This window comes from Calonectris borealis, chromosome 3 (assembly GCF_964195595.1).
Source record: "Calonectris borealis chromosome 3, bCalBor7.hap1.2, whole genome shotgun sequence".
In the NCBI taxonomy this organism is placed as follows: Eukaryota; Metazoa; Chordata; class Aves; order Procellariiformes; family Procellariidae; genus Calonectris; species Calonectris borealis.
The window spans coordinates 16,708,772-16,724,243 of NC_134314.1; the positions used below are offsets into that span (position 1 = coordinate 16,708,772).

The 15,472-nt window shown below is 37.9% G+C and overlaps 1 protein-coding gene and 1 long non-coding RNA gene across 3 annotated transcripts in view; both read left to right on the forward strand.

Moving 5' to 3' along the window:
• NOL10 (nucleolar protein 10) overlaps positions 1-11,221 on the forward strand; it is a 57,760-nt gene extending 46,539 nt beyond the window's left edge. For both annotated transcript variants that reach the window (XM_075145057.1, XM_075145058.1), the window contains exons 20-21: positions 5,298-5,400; positions 8,773-11,221. In XM_075145057.1, coding sequence (XP_075001158.1) covers positions 5,298-5,400; positions 8,773-8,892 — 223 coding nt within the window. In that variant the 3' untranslated portion in view covers positions 8,893-11,221. The remainder of the gene's footprint in view (positions 1-5,297; positions 5,401-8,772) is intronic.
• Positions 11,222-12,367: 1,146 nt separating this feature from the next.
• LOC142080139 (uncharacterized) lies at positions 12,368-14,378 on the forward strand. Its single transcript, XR_012672882.1, has 2 exons — positions 12,368-13,251; positions 13,898-14,378. It is a non-coding gene; the product is annotated as an uncharacterized LOC142080139 (long non-coding RNA).
• Positions 14,379-15,472: the final 1,094 nt, after the last annotated feature.

The window sequence follows — 15,472 nt, forward strand, 5'->3', positions numbered from 1 at the left end:
ATAGCTGGGGGTGGACGATTCTCAAGTATTTCTCTACAATGGAGGCCAGTGGCATTTTGGCTTGGAAGCACTTACTAGTAAAGCCACATCTGGCGATTCAGGGATATAACTTAAAGCGACATAGTTGTTGAAAGCTTTGTTTTGTAGTTAAACAAATACAATGTTTAAAGTATGGCAGAGAGACAACACAAATGAGATGAGTAAGAGATTAATATTCTGAGCCAGATTTGGGGATCCATTACTCAGTGTTGGTGAACAGCTGCTCTCACAAATAACAATGCTGATGTCTGTGAGGCTGGTTGTATTTCTCCAGTGTCAGTATGAGGTTGACAGTCTGGATGTTTTTCATCTGACCCTCTAAAAGGATGTAGAATACTGCATGACTAGTCACTATTTTGGGGGTAGGATCAAGGTGGTAAAAGAAAAATTGTTTTGTTTGGATATTTTTATGGCATCCCGAAGCTTTCAAAAAACTATGCTGTCCTTATATTGCAGGTCTCACTATTTCTGTTTTTCTTTTTGCAATACAAAAAAATAAAACTTTTTTTTTTTTTTTAATTTGGATTTCCTTAAATTGATGATCAACTAAAGTAATTGGGTACTGTATAAAGAGCAGGTCAAACTAAAGGACTTGGCTTTGAGGTGCTTATTGCCTGCAGATCTCATTGATTTTTTTCTTTTTTTTTTTCCCCAGAAGTGGGTTGAGCCCTTTGGAAGATGAGATTTAATAGCCTTTTATTATTTGGAGCATAGACACTAATATTAAAACCTTGAAAGACAATAACTTCAAAGTTCTTGCAGCACACTGGGTGCAGAGCAGAATTTTGACTAATGTTGGAAACAAGTTGCTGGGCTAGATGGATCTCATAATAGCCATTATGTTTTTACTTAGAATGAAATGATACAGTCAAAGAAAAGGAAGTGAATAATATATATAATGGGGCTGTTTCTTTATGTCACTAATGACTGACTCTACAACCTAGTTGTTTCATGATGGAAATTTTCTGAAGATATGTAAAGGAACATTTGATAAAAATTCAGCCTGTCCCTTAAATGTGCAAGTTTTTAACTGGAATTATCATGTAAAATGGTCTTTAAGTATTACTGAGACAGTGTTTCTACAGTAGTCTATGATTCCCATATTGTACCTGTAAGACCTTTTTAAATAGAAGTAGTAGTTTTTATAAATTGGGGTTTATAGCAGTCCTGCAGAACTGATTCCCATGTTTTCCTTAGCTGTTTTTTATCAGCAAGTGTTTTCACACAGGGGTTTTTTTGTTCTTTATATTGAATATACACACTCATTCTGGACTCTAACTTTCTTAGATTTCTCCATCAACTTTCTTCTGATTATTTTTCTTTCTTTCTTCCAGAAGATGAAGCAACGTTTTACTTTTGTCAGTTTTTCTTCTTTGTCAGGAGAAAATCCTCTCTGGACACTCTGACAGAGTATTGTAGGTTAAGGATTTTTTCTTTTACAGTGTACTTGGATTTATAGTCATGTTAGCAAGTGACTTGAAAGGAGCCTGAGACAGTGGTCAAATGGCACTGTATTCTCACTGCCATTGAAATACTTCCCTGAAAGGCAGTATGGCTGCAGCCTACTCACATACATACTGTTCTTTACACAAATTCAGCTGCTGACGTCTAAAGGAAATTCTCAAGGACACTCAATTTGAAGTATTAAGATTTCATTTTCTTCAAAACATGGAAGGCTTAAATGTGAACAACGATACTGAAAGTTAAATAAATAAGCCAAGACAGGTGTAAGGAAGAGAAACATTTAGAAAAAATTAGTATAGTGTGACACAGGACAAAGTAAATTCTTTCCTCTGGTATATAGAGGGAGAAAAGTCATTGCTTCAGCTCGGCAAAAACCAAAAGCAAATACCACAGACCTGTCCAGTGGATGGAGAAATGTCAGTGATGACATAAACCATGGAAAGACTTTTAAAAGACTGCTTTTAGGGAAAAGAAAATCTGTCTTAAGTTTCGCTGCTAATTCTCTGCAGAATATTTTGCAAGGTGTGATGCATAATTAGGGTGGCTTAGGTTAGATACCCTCTGTGTGGTAGGTGCACAGGTGGGGTGTAATGTAAAATGTTAAAAAGAAAAGGAGAGAAAATTGAGGATAGAATAGGATGACAAATAGCTGTGACAGCATTACAAACTTTTATGTTTTTCTGAGTTGCTGTCATTGACTTGTATTTCGGTGATTTTTTTTGTTTGTTTGTTTGTTTTGTTTAAGCAGTTAGCTCTATACTCACTGATCCCATTTGTGCTCATCTAAGCATTGTTCTTAGTATGGAGTTTGATATTCCTCAAATTCTTAGAAGAAATTTAAAAATTAACAGCTGGTATCTATTTCTTATAGCGTATAGCTGATACGATTCTGTAATCATCATGACTTAAGTCCATGTTGTGAGCTAACTTGTTTGGTTAATAAGCATTTTTACATATTAGAATTTTATGAAGAAAATACCTAAATATGTTTTCTGCTGGCCTTATTCAGTGATAAGTAGTCAGCATAAAAATAATTAATTCAAGTAATGTACTGAAAATTGGAAAGACTGTAGTGGCATGTACAATCTGGTGAGGCTGGCATGTTTATCTTTGATTTGATTTATCCAAGTTATGGAATGATGGTCTGTGACCAATATAATTAAGTACCTTAATACCTTCACTATGCACTTAATGGCTAGGTGTTCTTTTTTTCTCTAATCGTATAATGTTCTACCTGAGGAAACAGTTTATGACTTATATAAAACTGGGTGTTTCTTTCGACATGTTCCTGACTCAGCACGGCTCCAAGCCCAACTTCTAAAGCAGCGGTGCGTACTATAAATTTCTTCATAGACCAACAGTCTATGCATTTCTTTGCGCAGGAAAGCTGCAAAATTTACTCATGGTTGTAAAAAACGCCTTGTCTCAAATCCGTCTACATTTCATTTTTCCCTTTTGCACTGTTACGCTTACACATGAAAACCTGCAAAACTTTGCTGTGTTTACTTACTTTATAAGTTCCTTACATAGTAACTTAAAAGGAATCCATAAAAGGAAAGGGTTTTTATCAGTGTGCTAAGAGCTCTCTTGATTTTCTTGATGTCCCTTTAAAACATTTGTTATTGAAGTTAGAGCATGTCAAAATTAAAAACTACAGTAGTCATACTGTATATACAGTCAATGTATATGTCTTCAGAGGTGGCCAAGAAAGTCAACAAAAGCCAACAAAAGCATAGCTGACATTCCTAGGTATTGCTAAAGTAAAACAGCAGGAAAAGTCCTGAAAAACTGTTCTCTTTATAATGAGGAAAAAAGAAGTGCCTGGGCATTTTTTGTTTGTTTGTTTTTTACTGTAGGGCAGGGGAAGTTGCTTTTAATAACACTGTTAATGTATCCCTTGAATCAATTTGTTGAGGATGATTTAAAAGAAAAAAAAAACAACAAACAATGCAGCTGTTGTAAGTGTTTGTGTATCAGTGTGTGCAATTCTCTATCATTTGAGGACTGCACATTTTCAGATAAATATAGCCATACCTGCAATTATTCAGTAAAATTGCAACCCCACAGCGTTTTGCTAATATCTCCTCATTTTAATTTTTCTCCTGACAGAAGCAGTATCTAGGCAGTCATGCTAAATAATTGCTGGGTAGTAGCCATATTTCTCCAGTTCACTTTCAAAGGGGAGAAAAATGGGACTTCACTTGAATGTAGAAATCCCATCACAATGTCGGTGACTGATCTTCTGCCATAGTTAGCTCTAAGGCTTAGCTTGTCTTCCCGATTCGCACAGATGGAACAAGTTTTTACATGTACTCAATGAAAAATATACTACAGAAAAAAAATACAATCAAAGTACCTAGTCATGAGAAATAAAGTAATTCTTGACAGTAATTTTTCATTGTTAATCTGAAAAGTCTTTGTTACATAAAATGGCTCATTAACCAAAATTCAGCGGACTTCAGAGACTTCATGCATAGGCCACAATGCATGAGCCCTTCATCCATACAAATGCCATTGACTTTGGTGGCTGCTAATCGTCTGACTTATTTTCCACTTTAAAACTTGTACAAAAAAATGTCTGTTAGACCTCTTCAGAGAGATCTAATAGGGCCCTAATAGCAGTATCTCAAATTGCAGAAACTAATTTTGTTTACAGTTAGGCGAATGTTTTCTAAGTGCATCGCAGAGTGAGTTTGTCTGATCGTACAAGCCATGTCATATTCTCAGGTGGCACTGCCCGCTCGTAGGGCCCACATTATAGGAGAAGGACAACCACATTAGGAGTCACAGGTGCCTTTAGGGAGCCTGGCTGATGCCGGTGCCATCCCTGCCTGCCTCACCCCTGTGCTGGAGGCTGTGCGGGAACAAGGTGTATTTCCACGCCTCAGCTGTTCCAGTTTACAGCCCAACTTACTGAAGTCAGCAAGGGTGATATTAAATATCATCTCACAACCTGGAGCAACTGGGGCATGTCCATGTTTCTTGGTTTTTGTCGGGGCATTAACTTCCAGTGGGGGAGAGCTGAAGCAGTATCAGTTTCGGCCGCAACAGCTGCCTCCTCCGTAGAAATGCCAGAGTTCAGTGCCCAAGGGAGGGGCTCTATACCAGCTTGCTTACAGAAAATCACGGACGAGCACCGTGCGCTTGAAGGCGTATGCTCATGCGGAGCTCCTCTCTGGGGTCAGGGTCTGTCTTATTTATCACGTTCACTTGTTTGCGTTGTTCTTTTATTTAGAAAACTATTTGCATTAGACTCTTATGGGCGCAGTGTCCGAACAGTCGTTTGTATTTGACTAAGGAGTTTCTCTCTATCAGTGAAGTGATTCATTTGATGATTAATTCATTCTGATGTATAGTCAGGATTATTTCCTTCCCTCAAAAGTGTTTCCAATTCAGAAATTATAAGATTTCAAGAAAACGATATATCTAGCCTTAACTTTTTTTATTTGTGTATGTTTCTATTACTGCAGCTGAATATTCCTGACTTCTTCCAACATTTTATAGAAAACTATAGCAATAGAAGGGTGTGGCTTCTTTCTCAACTAGAGTCTTGTTGCTTTTTAGCAGAAAAAACAATGAACTTTACATAAATTTTAAAAATGTTTCTACTGAAAGCAATATCTGGAGGGAATGATTTGAACCTGTGTTTCTTTTCTGTTTACTGAATGTTTATTTTTTAGAGTTACGGCATTTCAAGGTTTCAGAGAAATTGAGATTAGTTTTGACTGCATTATCAGCCTTTTTATAGTAAAAAGATGTCAAGAATAGGGACTAATGTTAATTATTCTCTGCAGGAAAACTCTTGAAGATCGTTTAAAGCTTGAAGAAAATCTTGGCACGCTCAATGTGTCTGATACCACAGTAGGCAGCAAACAGGCAACATTCAAATTAAAGAAGGTAAGCTATATATATAATTTTTTAAGATAATACACAAGTAACTTTAGTTTTTGCATGAAAGAACAGGAACTTTAAAACCGTCAAACAAATGTCCCTCTTCATTTCTTTATGAGCTGCCAACTCTTCTGCTTCTTGCCAAGAGAATGAAAGCCTCCGGTAGTATTCTGTGTGTTTATACCTTTATAACTCGGGCAGCGCTCTTAAAATCTTGTTTTCCGGTGGAAAATACTGGCTTCCATCTTTTAATAGTTTATTTGCAGATATACAATCAGAAGCTTGTGACCTTACCTGACTTCTGTGCCAGGACTGATCAGATCTTGGTCTGCAGGTCCAAATGCGATCAGGATGCTGTAGATGACAGGCTTTCTCTTGATTGATAATGTTGGTAGGTCTCAGCATGAAAAAAACAGAGCTCCTAACCACTTTTGTCATTGAACTTGTGTAACACATATCACAAGAATGAGCTCTGGTCCTGTTCTACTTGCCAAATTCCATTTGAAGTGTGTAGTTGACTGCTGCCTATCTACCTTTCCCAAAGGGTTTTTATTTCCTATCCTAAGGAATTTTGTGGATTGCAGACAGGTGATTACTTTATAGTGTGGGCAGAGTTAAATGCATGTGTGCATCTGCTAGTGCTGTAGAACACTTAGGTATTTTTTGCTAGAAAACTGCTTTAGAACTGAGGAAAGGACACATTATAAGAGCTGAAGACGCATATTAATTGATACTTGAGCTGAGAAAATGCACTTCAGTTAAAACTGTTTTTCTTCAGGTAAGCCTCTTTGCTATAATACATTTCTCCTTACCAGTCGTCAAATATTATTCTCACCAGTAAAACTGCTGTCACAAGAATGGCTAAATAGTTATTTGATTGTCACGTTGGGTATGCCTGAAAAAATTTTTTAAATAACCAAATTTATTGGACTATTTCTACCTTATTTGTTTTACCTGATTATTGTCTGTTTGCAGATGTCCTTTTTCATCTGTTTTTTATTCTTGTATTGCTGGAATTTAAAACGTGTTGACTGTGGAATAAGTCACAGATTCCTCTGCAGTGCTGTGTAGGGTAGCCATTCTGGGGATTTTACCAACTGCTGTAACTGATATGTTAGTGTCTTGCAGCTAATTAAATGGGCTTTACAGGGTTTCGAAAGCAGAGTCTTTTTTATAGTAGCTTTGACTTAGAAAGCGCAAAGCCACAAGATGTCATGCAATTGGTGGTGAACAATGAACTATCACTGTTTGCTAACAGTTTTGTGAAGATTGGGAGTAAGGTGGATGAAGACAGATACGGTAGTGGTTCAGAATGCCATTTTTATTTGATTCCATCAGATATGCTGTAGCTTGAGGTTTTTTTAGTTATGTTGCTGATAACATATATGGATTTTTTTTTCTGACTGTTAACTGATGTTGCTTTATTGAAATACATACGTTGTGCTGATTTGCATTAAAAAGATTTTTAAAAGTCTAATTAAAAGAAAAATCATGCATCTACAGTGGAGATCTTCTCTCCTATCAACAGAATACCAAAATAAGACTTACAAGTCTTCTCTCAAATAAACAGACCCTGTGTATATATTCTGAAGTCACTGGGAATGGAGCAGAGAGAGCTAGGAAGAAGTCATGCTATGCAGTATCCTGTGTCTTGACGCTCCTTTTCAGAGGATGAAGAGATGAAGTTGGCCAGCCAAAAAAGGGATTTTAGTGTTACTCTGATCATCAACTTCTGCTTTGTGATGCCCTTTCCTTAAAGTGCAGGTGTATTTAGGAGTAGGTAGAAAGATTTAGTGGGGGAGAGAATTGTGCTTCCATGGGATTGGTATCACTCGACCTTGTAAGTCAGTGGAATTGAGACTGAACTTGGCTGCTACAGCTGTGGTATCTTAGCAGCTTCCCAAATGCCCAGCTGACAGATCCAGTGATGAAACTGTTTGTCACTGATATTTCACAGTTTAGTTTTCAGGGGATTTTTGTATGGTTTCTACAGTGTGGCATCGTTTTGTTCAATTTCAGCATGCGTTAGCATAGCAAATAGATATAACAAAATAGCAGGGTTTCTAAAATACCTAAGTACTTGCACTACTAGGGAGGTATAGAGGACCTTTTTTTTTTTAAAAAAAAAAACAAAAAACAAAGCTTCAAATATAAATCAAGATCATTCAATTTCAGTATACTAGCAGTAGCAGTCAGCATTATATTAAGTAAAATTTCTCAAGACCGTTTCAGATGAAGTCTGGAGACAGAGAGAAACTACTTACATTTTCACATAGTGGGTTTCCTGTTTCCCTACTTGCAGTGGAAATAGGAGTCAATAAATTTCAACAACGTCTAAAGACTCTTAGCTTTTGCTACCGTGATACTGGTATGGGCTTATTGCTACATTTGGTAAATTGGTTCATATCTCACCTCAGCCAAAATATTGTCTATGCATGCAAATCTCTAGCTCAAGTTTAAATGGTACTTTCATGGGAAATTCAGGAAGAGATGGGCTGATGTATGAATGCTGCTGATTACAGAACTAGATGTAGTGGGGATACAGCTGCATATCCAGTAATTCTGTCACACTGTTAATGTACTTATCCTGTGCTGCCATTGAAATTGCTCTAATCGCTGGAGTATTTTATAGCATGGACTGTTGCCTGAGCTTGGTTAGTTCAAGTCTGCTAGTTCCAGCTTATGCTTAGTTTGAAGACAAGCCTTAGTCTTCCAAAGAAAATAGTAGTTTATGGCTGTAAGAGCCATTTCATCTATATGGTATGTAAATGAAACCCTTTCAGCATGTTTTTGATGAAGAGGAAAAGCATTAATAGAGCATGTGCCAAAGGAGCAGAGATTTTAAATTATTTTCATGTGGAAAATCTTTCTAGAATTGCACACAGCATATCAAACATTTTCGAGAACCTCTAAGAACACATTTTAGAAAACCTGTATGTTTCAGCAAATTTAACTAATTGTTCTGTCTTTTTAAAATACATTTGTACAAATATTAAATGTGGTGATACTAGTTAACCAAAGTAGATACTACATAGCCTCAAATTGTGCTCTACCTTCTTAAGGGCGTTAAAACATAAGTTCTGGAGTGTAATTTTACAGTCTATTGTTAGACATTGGTTTTCATCTGAAATACATTATTTTATTCACTGTTTTTTGATATCTTTGTCTTAAATGTTTGCTCTGAATTACTTGGAATGATAATGCCTAGGGATACCCAGAATCAACAGGTACAGTTTAAGACAAGATAGCATGGGACCATTTACAGTAACATTTCTGCATTTCCCTGATGGGACTCTGACTTGAGATACAGATACTTGAACAATGAGGTGATATGTAAGTTCACAAGAACCTGAGTCTATTTTTGTTTTAATATTCCAGTCAGAACAGCAAAAGAAACAACAGGAAGCTGAGAAACAACATCGTCAAGAGAGAAAAACTCTTAGGCGTTCTGCTAGTCATCTCAAGAGCAAACGTGGAAGAGGACGACTGTTTCATTGATTTATGTTTTTTTTTTAAGAAAGTTCTTTTATCTCATTTTTCATTTGAAAAAGGGGCTTTTTCAAATTGGGACATAGTACCAATGTATTTGTATTTTGATTCATTGATGAACACAAAAAACAGAACTTGCTAAACCCTGTGTTAATTATTGAAAAGTTTATGAAAGTAGAAGTATTGACCAAAGGACACTACACGTGTGGTGTGTTATAAACTCCAGTGTGAACTGTATTTGTGCAGAAATCACTAGCAACTGGTTATTGTGTAACCCTGGATATTTTTTATATAAGAATTTATGTATACAACGAGGCTGCCTGTCTTTTATTTAACTTAAGAGCTGTGGGTTTTTGCTTTCTGAAATCTTTATTTGTGACTGCTTAGATAGAAGATCAAGGGTACGTTATTTTGTCTAAAAACTTATCTTTACAAGGGCACAAGTTTTTCTTTTATGGTTCTTGAAAGATGACATACAACTGTATTTTTCAAAAAATGACTTTGGCTTTATATCCTTGGGTTGCTTTGGTAGCCAGGAGGAGGTACAAACGGTCGTCGTGAGGGCAATTGAGAATGCCTGATTTAGGTTCCTCTAAGTCACTCTATAACAAAACCTCTCTTGCCACACCAATGTACAAAGGGGAATCTCGGAAGGATAGTCTTATTAAGTTAAATTTTGTGAATATTGCCTTTACTCAGAATCCTTAGGACCAAGTTTAATACGTTTTGGTAAGCTAGCCATGGTTCAACATAGATCAAGTGGTATATGTTCACATAACAAGCACATTAAGGCCATGCCAGTAGCCTCCTATTCTTCAAAAAGTTAGTTTAGATAAATAACTTAAGAAACTAGAACCTACGTTAAGGAAATGATTGATTCTTTTCTAAATTTTGTTTTTGATTCCCAACAGAATGCTTGTTACTAACCAGGATACAGCATCTCTTCTTGATTTTTATCTTACAAACCCATCATTTACATAAGTAGTTCACTACTTAAGCAAAGAAATAAATTTTTACCTTTGATCCTAAAGGAGCTTTGTTTGTTGCCTTTTAAAAGGCTTTAGACATTGTCTTTTTGCTAAATCCAAGAAACTGTGAACTTTGGATCCAACAAGAATCGGTGAATCTCCCCATCACTGTAAATATTTTAAGAGACTTGGAGGTTCTTAAGTGTTTTTTGCTTTGTAGACCAGAGAGGTTATTAATCTGGTCAGGTCTCCTGGACAGTGTTTAACGAAGAATTTTTGCAGTTATTTCAGTAAAAACCTTGGTTTCTCATAGCCTGATGCTTTGCTTCCCCCTGGGTGGTGGTGGTGGAATAATCAGTCACATGGTTAAATTTATCTTCTCACTGATTTAATTTTACCTGCTTTAATTCCTTGCTTCTGTTTTTAATTATATTGTTTTCTTTAATTTAAAAATGCCTGTTGCACCTGGTATTTTCATCTTTAAAACATACATTGTAATCATCAGCGCTCTGTCCTTACATTCAACTAAAGCATAAGTCTCTGAGTACCTATATTTTACCTCTAGCTGTCATGTTTCTGAATTGTCCATAAGCTTTTCATGCTTTCTATTTAACACAGAACTATCCAGTACTCCAATGTCAGTCTCACCCATGCTGTATGTGAAGAAGTACCATTATTACTTTAGCCACTGAGAAAATGTAATGCAGTTGTGGTTGCCCCAGGATATGTCCCTCTTTTTGGAGTCTTGTCTTTTGATAACATTCAAGCCTTTGAAATCCAAGCGCAATGACAAGTTAAAGTTTGTACCAGTGCAACATCTTTCCCCTGGAGCATTGTGTTATCTTTTAAAAATTATCTGCATGCAAGTCAGGTGTGTTCGCTTCATATACATGGCTATAGTGAATGCGGAGAGATTAATTGTGGAAACTTGCCACCATTCTGGTTGATACAGGGAGAACTGGGGATTAGCTGGACAGAACCAACACTGTAAGAACAGGAATTCGGAGGAGTTTGCTCCTTCTTATGGTAGGCCTAAATCCCATTACATTTGATCAAGAGCTAGAGGTGCATTTATGGTTTAAGGCATCCTTATTTCAGCAACGATTTTGTTGGTTGTCAAGAGCAATAAAAAAAAAATCCGGTTCATATGCGGGGTAGTAGTGAACTGGGTTTGAAATGCTTAATTTTCAGCTTAAAAAAAAGTGTATTTCTTTTGGTTTGACATTTTTCTGACTGACACTGGTTGACACTGGTTTAGGTCAGCGTATGTTTTGTTTTTCATGCACTTACGGAGTATCTCATTATGATAATACTGATCATGTATTTAGGTTGGAGCCTGCATGATTAAAGGAATATGCTTTGTACTGTTGGAGGGAAGGCACATGCAAATTGTCCTTAGCACACCATTTATTTCACATAAAAGATATTTGGGATGCACTTTAAACGGTGTTTAAATATATACTAAGCATAACCAGTAAGAGGCCTGGAAAGATAGGATGGTGACTGTGATTTGAATATTATAGGAAGCAAATGTGGAAACTGGAAGATGGGTTTGATGTACTTCTAGTAGCTTATGTTGTTTAGAAGATACTCTGCAATAGTCTCTACTGTTTGGGGTTTCCAAAGCACTGCAGGCTTTGCCTGTAAGTGTGCTGTATTTTTATACAGCAATATATATAAACTCTCTCTATATATAATCTTGCGAGAATAAGGCTAATTAGAGATAGAAGTGCAAGTAGTAGATACCAGCCATTATGGAGAAGAATCCTAGAAAATTGGAGGTCACAGATAGCATTTGTGATTGAGAACATTAGAGTTGGCTCAAGAATCTGAATATTTGTGAACGGCATACGTAACTTGACCGGTTGTGATGTACCCCTTCAAGGAGGGAGACTGTACTGTGTTGTAAATGCGTTTGTCTTTGCCCAGGAACACCTGCCTTGTGGACCGTTCTTCATTCAACAGTTTCTTCATTTGTGCACTGGATTGCTGAGGGCTTGCATGAGATCGTGGTAGAAGAGGGCATTTGTGTAAGGTGAAGAAGAGGCAAAGCTCTATGCAGTCTCCATCTTAGCTCTAACTGAATTCTTGCTCTACTAGATAACCAGTGGCAGATGCAGATTTTGAAAGACCAGAGAGAATTAACCAGAAACAGGTCTGCAGTGCCCAAGGTGTTTTCCTGCTGTGGCTATATTCCTGAAGGAAGCACACATCATTCTAATACAGGCAGGTGGATACCCAGCATGTCTTCAAAACAGAAAGATAGTATATAATTTTAAAATTCATAAATTAATTGAACTAATATTTAATCTCACTCTTTCCCATGAACCAGCAGCTGGTTAGAATCGGTGGTACCCAGAAAAGTGGATTTCCTAGCCCTGCTCTGACTATTAAATGTGTGAAAGAGGTGAAAGAGGGCAGTGTTCTTTATATGTTGCTCACTTCGGTCAGGAGAAGTGTTAGATGTTTGCATTTTACTAACAGTGAGTCTTGGCTCTTCAGGGTGTCCAGGAACACAGGTGAGCTATCGTGAGTGGGCTGTGCCAAGCCCAAGAGCCCAACAGCTTTTCGCTGAAATGGGGATGAAGATTCCTAGCAAGCCTTGCTTTTGAGGTATCAGGGAGCAGCAGGAGCAGGCAGCTCTGAGGGAGGGCAGGCTGGGAGCTCAGGGTGACAAGGCAGGCAGGGACAGTGACCTCCCTGACAGGAGGTGGCAGTCCAGCGGTTACCAAACAAGAAGAGCAGTAGGGGTGACAGCAATGAGGTTCAACCAACAGACCAGACGAGTCCGTAACGACAAGGCAGGTCCAAGGGCAAGTGAGCAGGTCAGGATCCGTGAGGTACTTGGGCAGGCGTGGGCACGCCTGCAGCATAGCTTAGGCGAGGACTAAGGGTGATGCGGCTCCCAGGCAAAGCAGGGGCCGGCCTCTGGCAAGGCTGCTCGGAGCTCTTTTCACACAGGTCTTCTCATAGCAGTCTGGTCCCCAGCTGTTTGGCCATACTGTTACCAGAGCTGGCTTTCAGCACAGACAGTCAAACCCTTGGCAAGGTGGGGGAGAGGTAGCGGAGCCCTAAGGTCCCACGTAGGGACCTGGCATGAAGCATGTTTACATTCTTGAGATTGATAAAGCAGGTTAATGTCCTTGAACAGCTATCTGGGGGAAGACTTGAGAGTTTCAGTAGAAGCTGACATATAATGCAACATCATTGCAAGCAATTAACTGTATAATTCAACCAAAGCAGCCATTTCTTAGGTATCAGCCTGATTACATCAACCTTTTTTCAGTCAATGGTACTTCATTTTCTGTACTGCAGGAATCGGTATTGATCTAGTATTGCCATTCCTAGAAGGTGAGCAGCTGCTGGGATCCTTTTTGACATTTAAGGTTCATATTCTAAGGTAAGAGTGATCAGATGCTGTAACCTCGTGGAAACCCCGATTGTTTCATACGTATGAGAATTTAGTGGTAAGAATCAGTTTAAAAACTCCCTGTAAATAAATTTACAGATAGTGGTTAAATGTGAGTAAAATACTAGTGAGATAAAAAAAGACCTGGATCTGATGCGTCACCTATACTTCAGTACTTTCTTACTCCATAAGTAATATAGTTTACTTCAGATAGGCTATTAGTCATTGAACAAACATTGAACCAAAACTATTTATGTAATGTTGTTTCCAAAATGCTATTACCAAGCCAAGAAGCATGCTGTGTTCCTGTGGCTGGTATAGTTGTCTGAAATGGAGAGCATCCATCAGTTTATACAAAACAATGAAAGAATTTACGGTACCACACTGCTGGTTTTTAATATCTGAACAAAACAGTGAAATATGATTTAAAATATTCCCCTGCATAAATAGCAAATGTGTGTAAAATGTATATATATTTTTTTATACTCATGGGGTTTGTTTATGTATGGAGCTTAAAGTAGGTACGATTTGAGATTACCAGCTTCAGGAAGAGTTGTGAGGGAGGGCGTAACAGTTTTTAAATTACTCCATCTTGCTCTGCAGAAGCCTTTTATATTTGTGTTCTCCATGTTTCCAGGTGGAAAAACGAGTAATGGACTTGAATTCCAGGAAGAAAGGACCAACCTTCAGATGCAGAAGGACACTGGAGCAGTACAACAGCTTACCTGGGGAGGTTGTACAATGTCCACCGAAAGACTTGCAATGTCAGATTAAACATCTGCAGGAACCACACAGGTATAGTGGAGCCTGCCTTGAGGAGGGGGAATGGATTAATGAACTTTAGAGGACCTCTCCAGCCCGATGACTCTATGATTGGTTGTCAGGCATAAGGAAGAGGCATGCAGCATTAATTGACTGGAGTGATTTTCCCCCTTTGTCCCATCCTTCAACTGAATCACTCACTAGTTTTATTTTTTTATCTCTTTCATAAAGATTAAATACTTTTTTTGGCTTGTTTCCATAGCTAATATATTTTGTCTGATCTTGGGAAGGTATGGGGTTTTTAAGCTGAATGAAAGCACATAAATCTATTAATAAACTTTAGCTCTTGATCGTTATCTGTGTTTCAAAGCTCATTTTACTCAACAACTGAGTCTTTGTGATGAACATGAAGAAGTAGTCCTATCACCAAAACGAACAATTTCTAGTACAGCCTGCAGAAAGTAATCAGATTTAGCAGAGCTTGTAGTTTACGCAACCAGAGGAAAAAGAATTCCTGCATTTTAAAGACTCTGTAGATGGATAACTGTAAACCTTGCAACATGGCTCATAAGTCATTCTGTCTATAAAACACATATTGCTAATTTCCACACCTATTCCCCCACTTATAGTTTAGGCATTCTCTCTCTGCCCCATTCCTCTCTCTGATGACTCTGCTTGTGTTAACTGCATTTTAGTATCTCTTCCTTCCTCCTTTGTTTTTTAATTTGGCCCAGATCCTTGATCCTCATGGGGCCTAGTGGCAAATTTCTATGGATAATATGTCACACGTTACCCTACATTTGTACTGTAAGTGGCATTTCCGTACAAAATACTTGTGAGCATCCCGTGGTACAGACTAGTTTGCACACTCACACATCAGCAGAGGTAAAGCAAGCTGATTTCCGTACAAGTAAATGAAATCTGCAATGACTCTAAATCATCCATACTAGTATAAATTCAGACATGTACCTGTCTGTTGCTGACTCTGTTTTTTGGGATCTCATCTTCTGTTCTTTGCTTAGCATTTTAGACTGCGGTGCATGTGCGAGGAGTGAAGATTGACCCTGAGCGTTTTCAAAAAGGAGTAATTTTTCTCTTACCGTTTGAAAGAAATAATTGCCGAGATAAGTGCTGCATTTCCTTTGACAGTTACATTCAATTAGAGTTTAAGTACAATATTTTTACAGCTAGATCAGGTATGAGTTTAAAACACTATCGTTCCCGATGTGGTCATGCTTTACAAGTGATGTTTGGGTCAGCTTACCTATGAAGGCAAGTCCTCGTTCCCATTTAATTCTTCATTGAGTGGGGCAAAAGTGAAAATCCCATTTCCTCATTAAAGAGAAAACTAGGCAGTTGAAGTGGGAAATACCAGCCCAGCCCTAATCAAAATTTATACTCCCAATTCCTGGAACCACCCTTCCCTACAGCGGTTTCTGCCAAAGCTGCT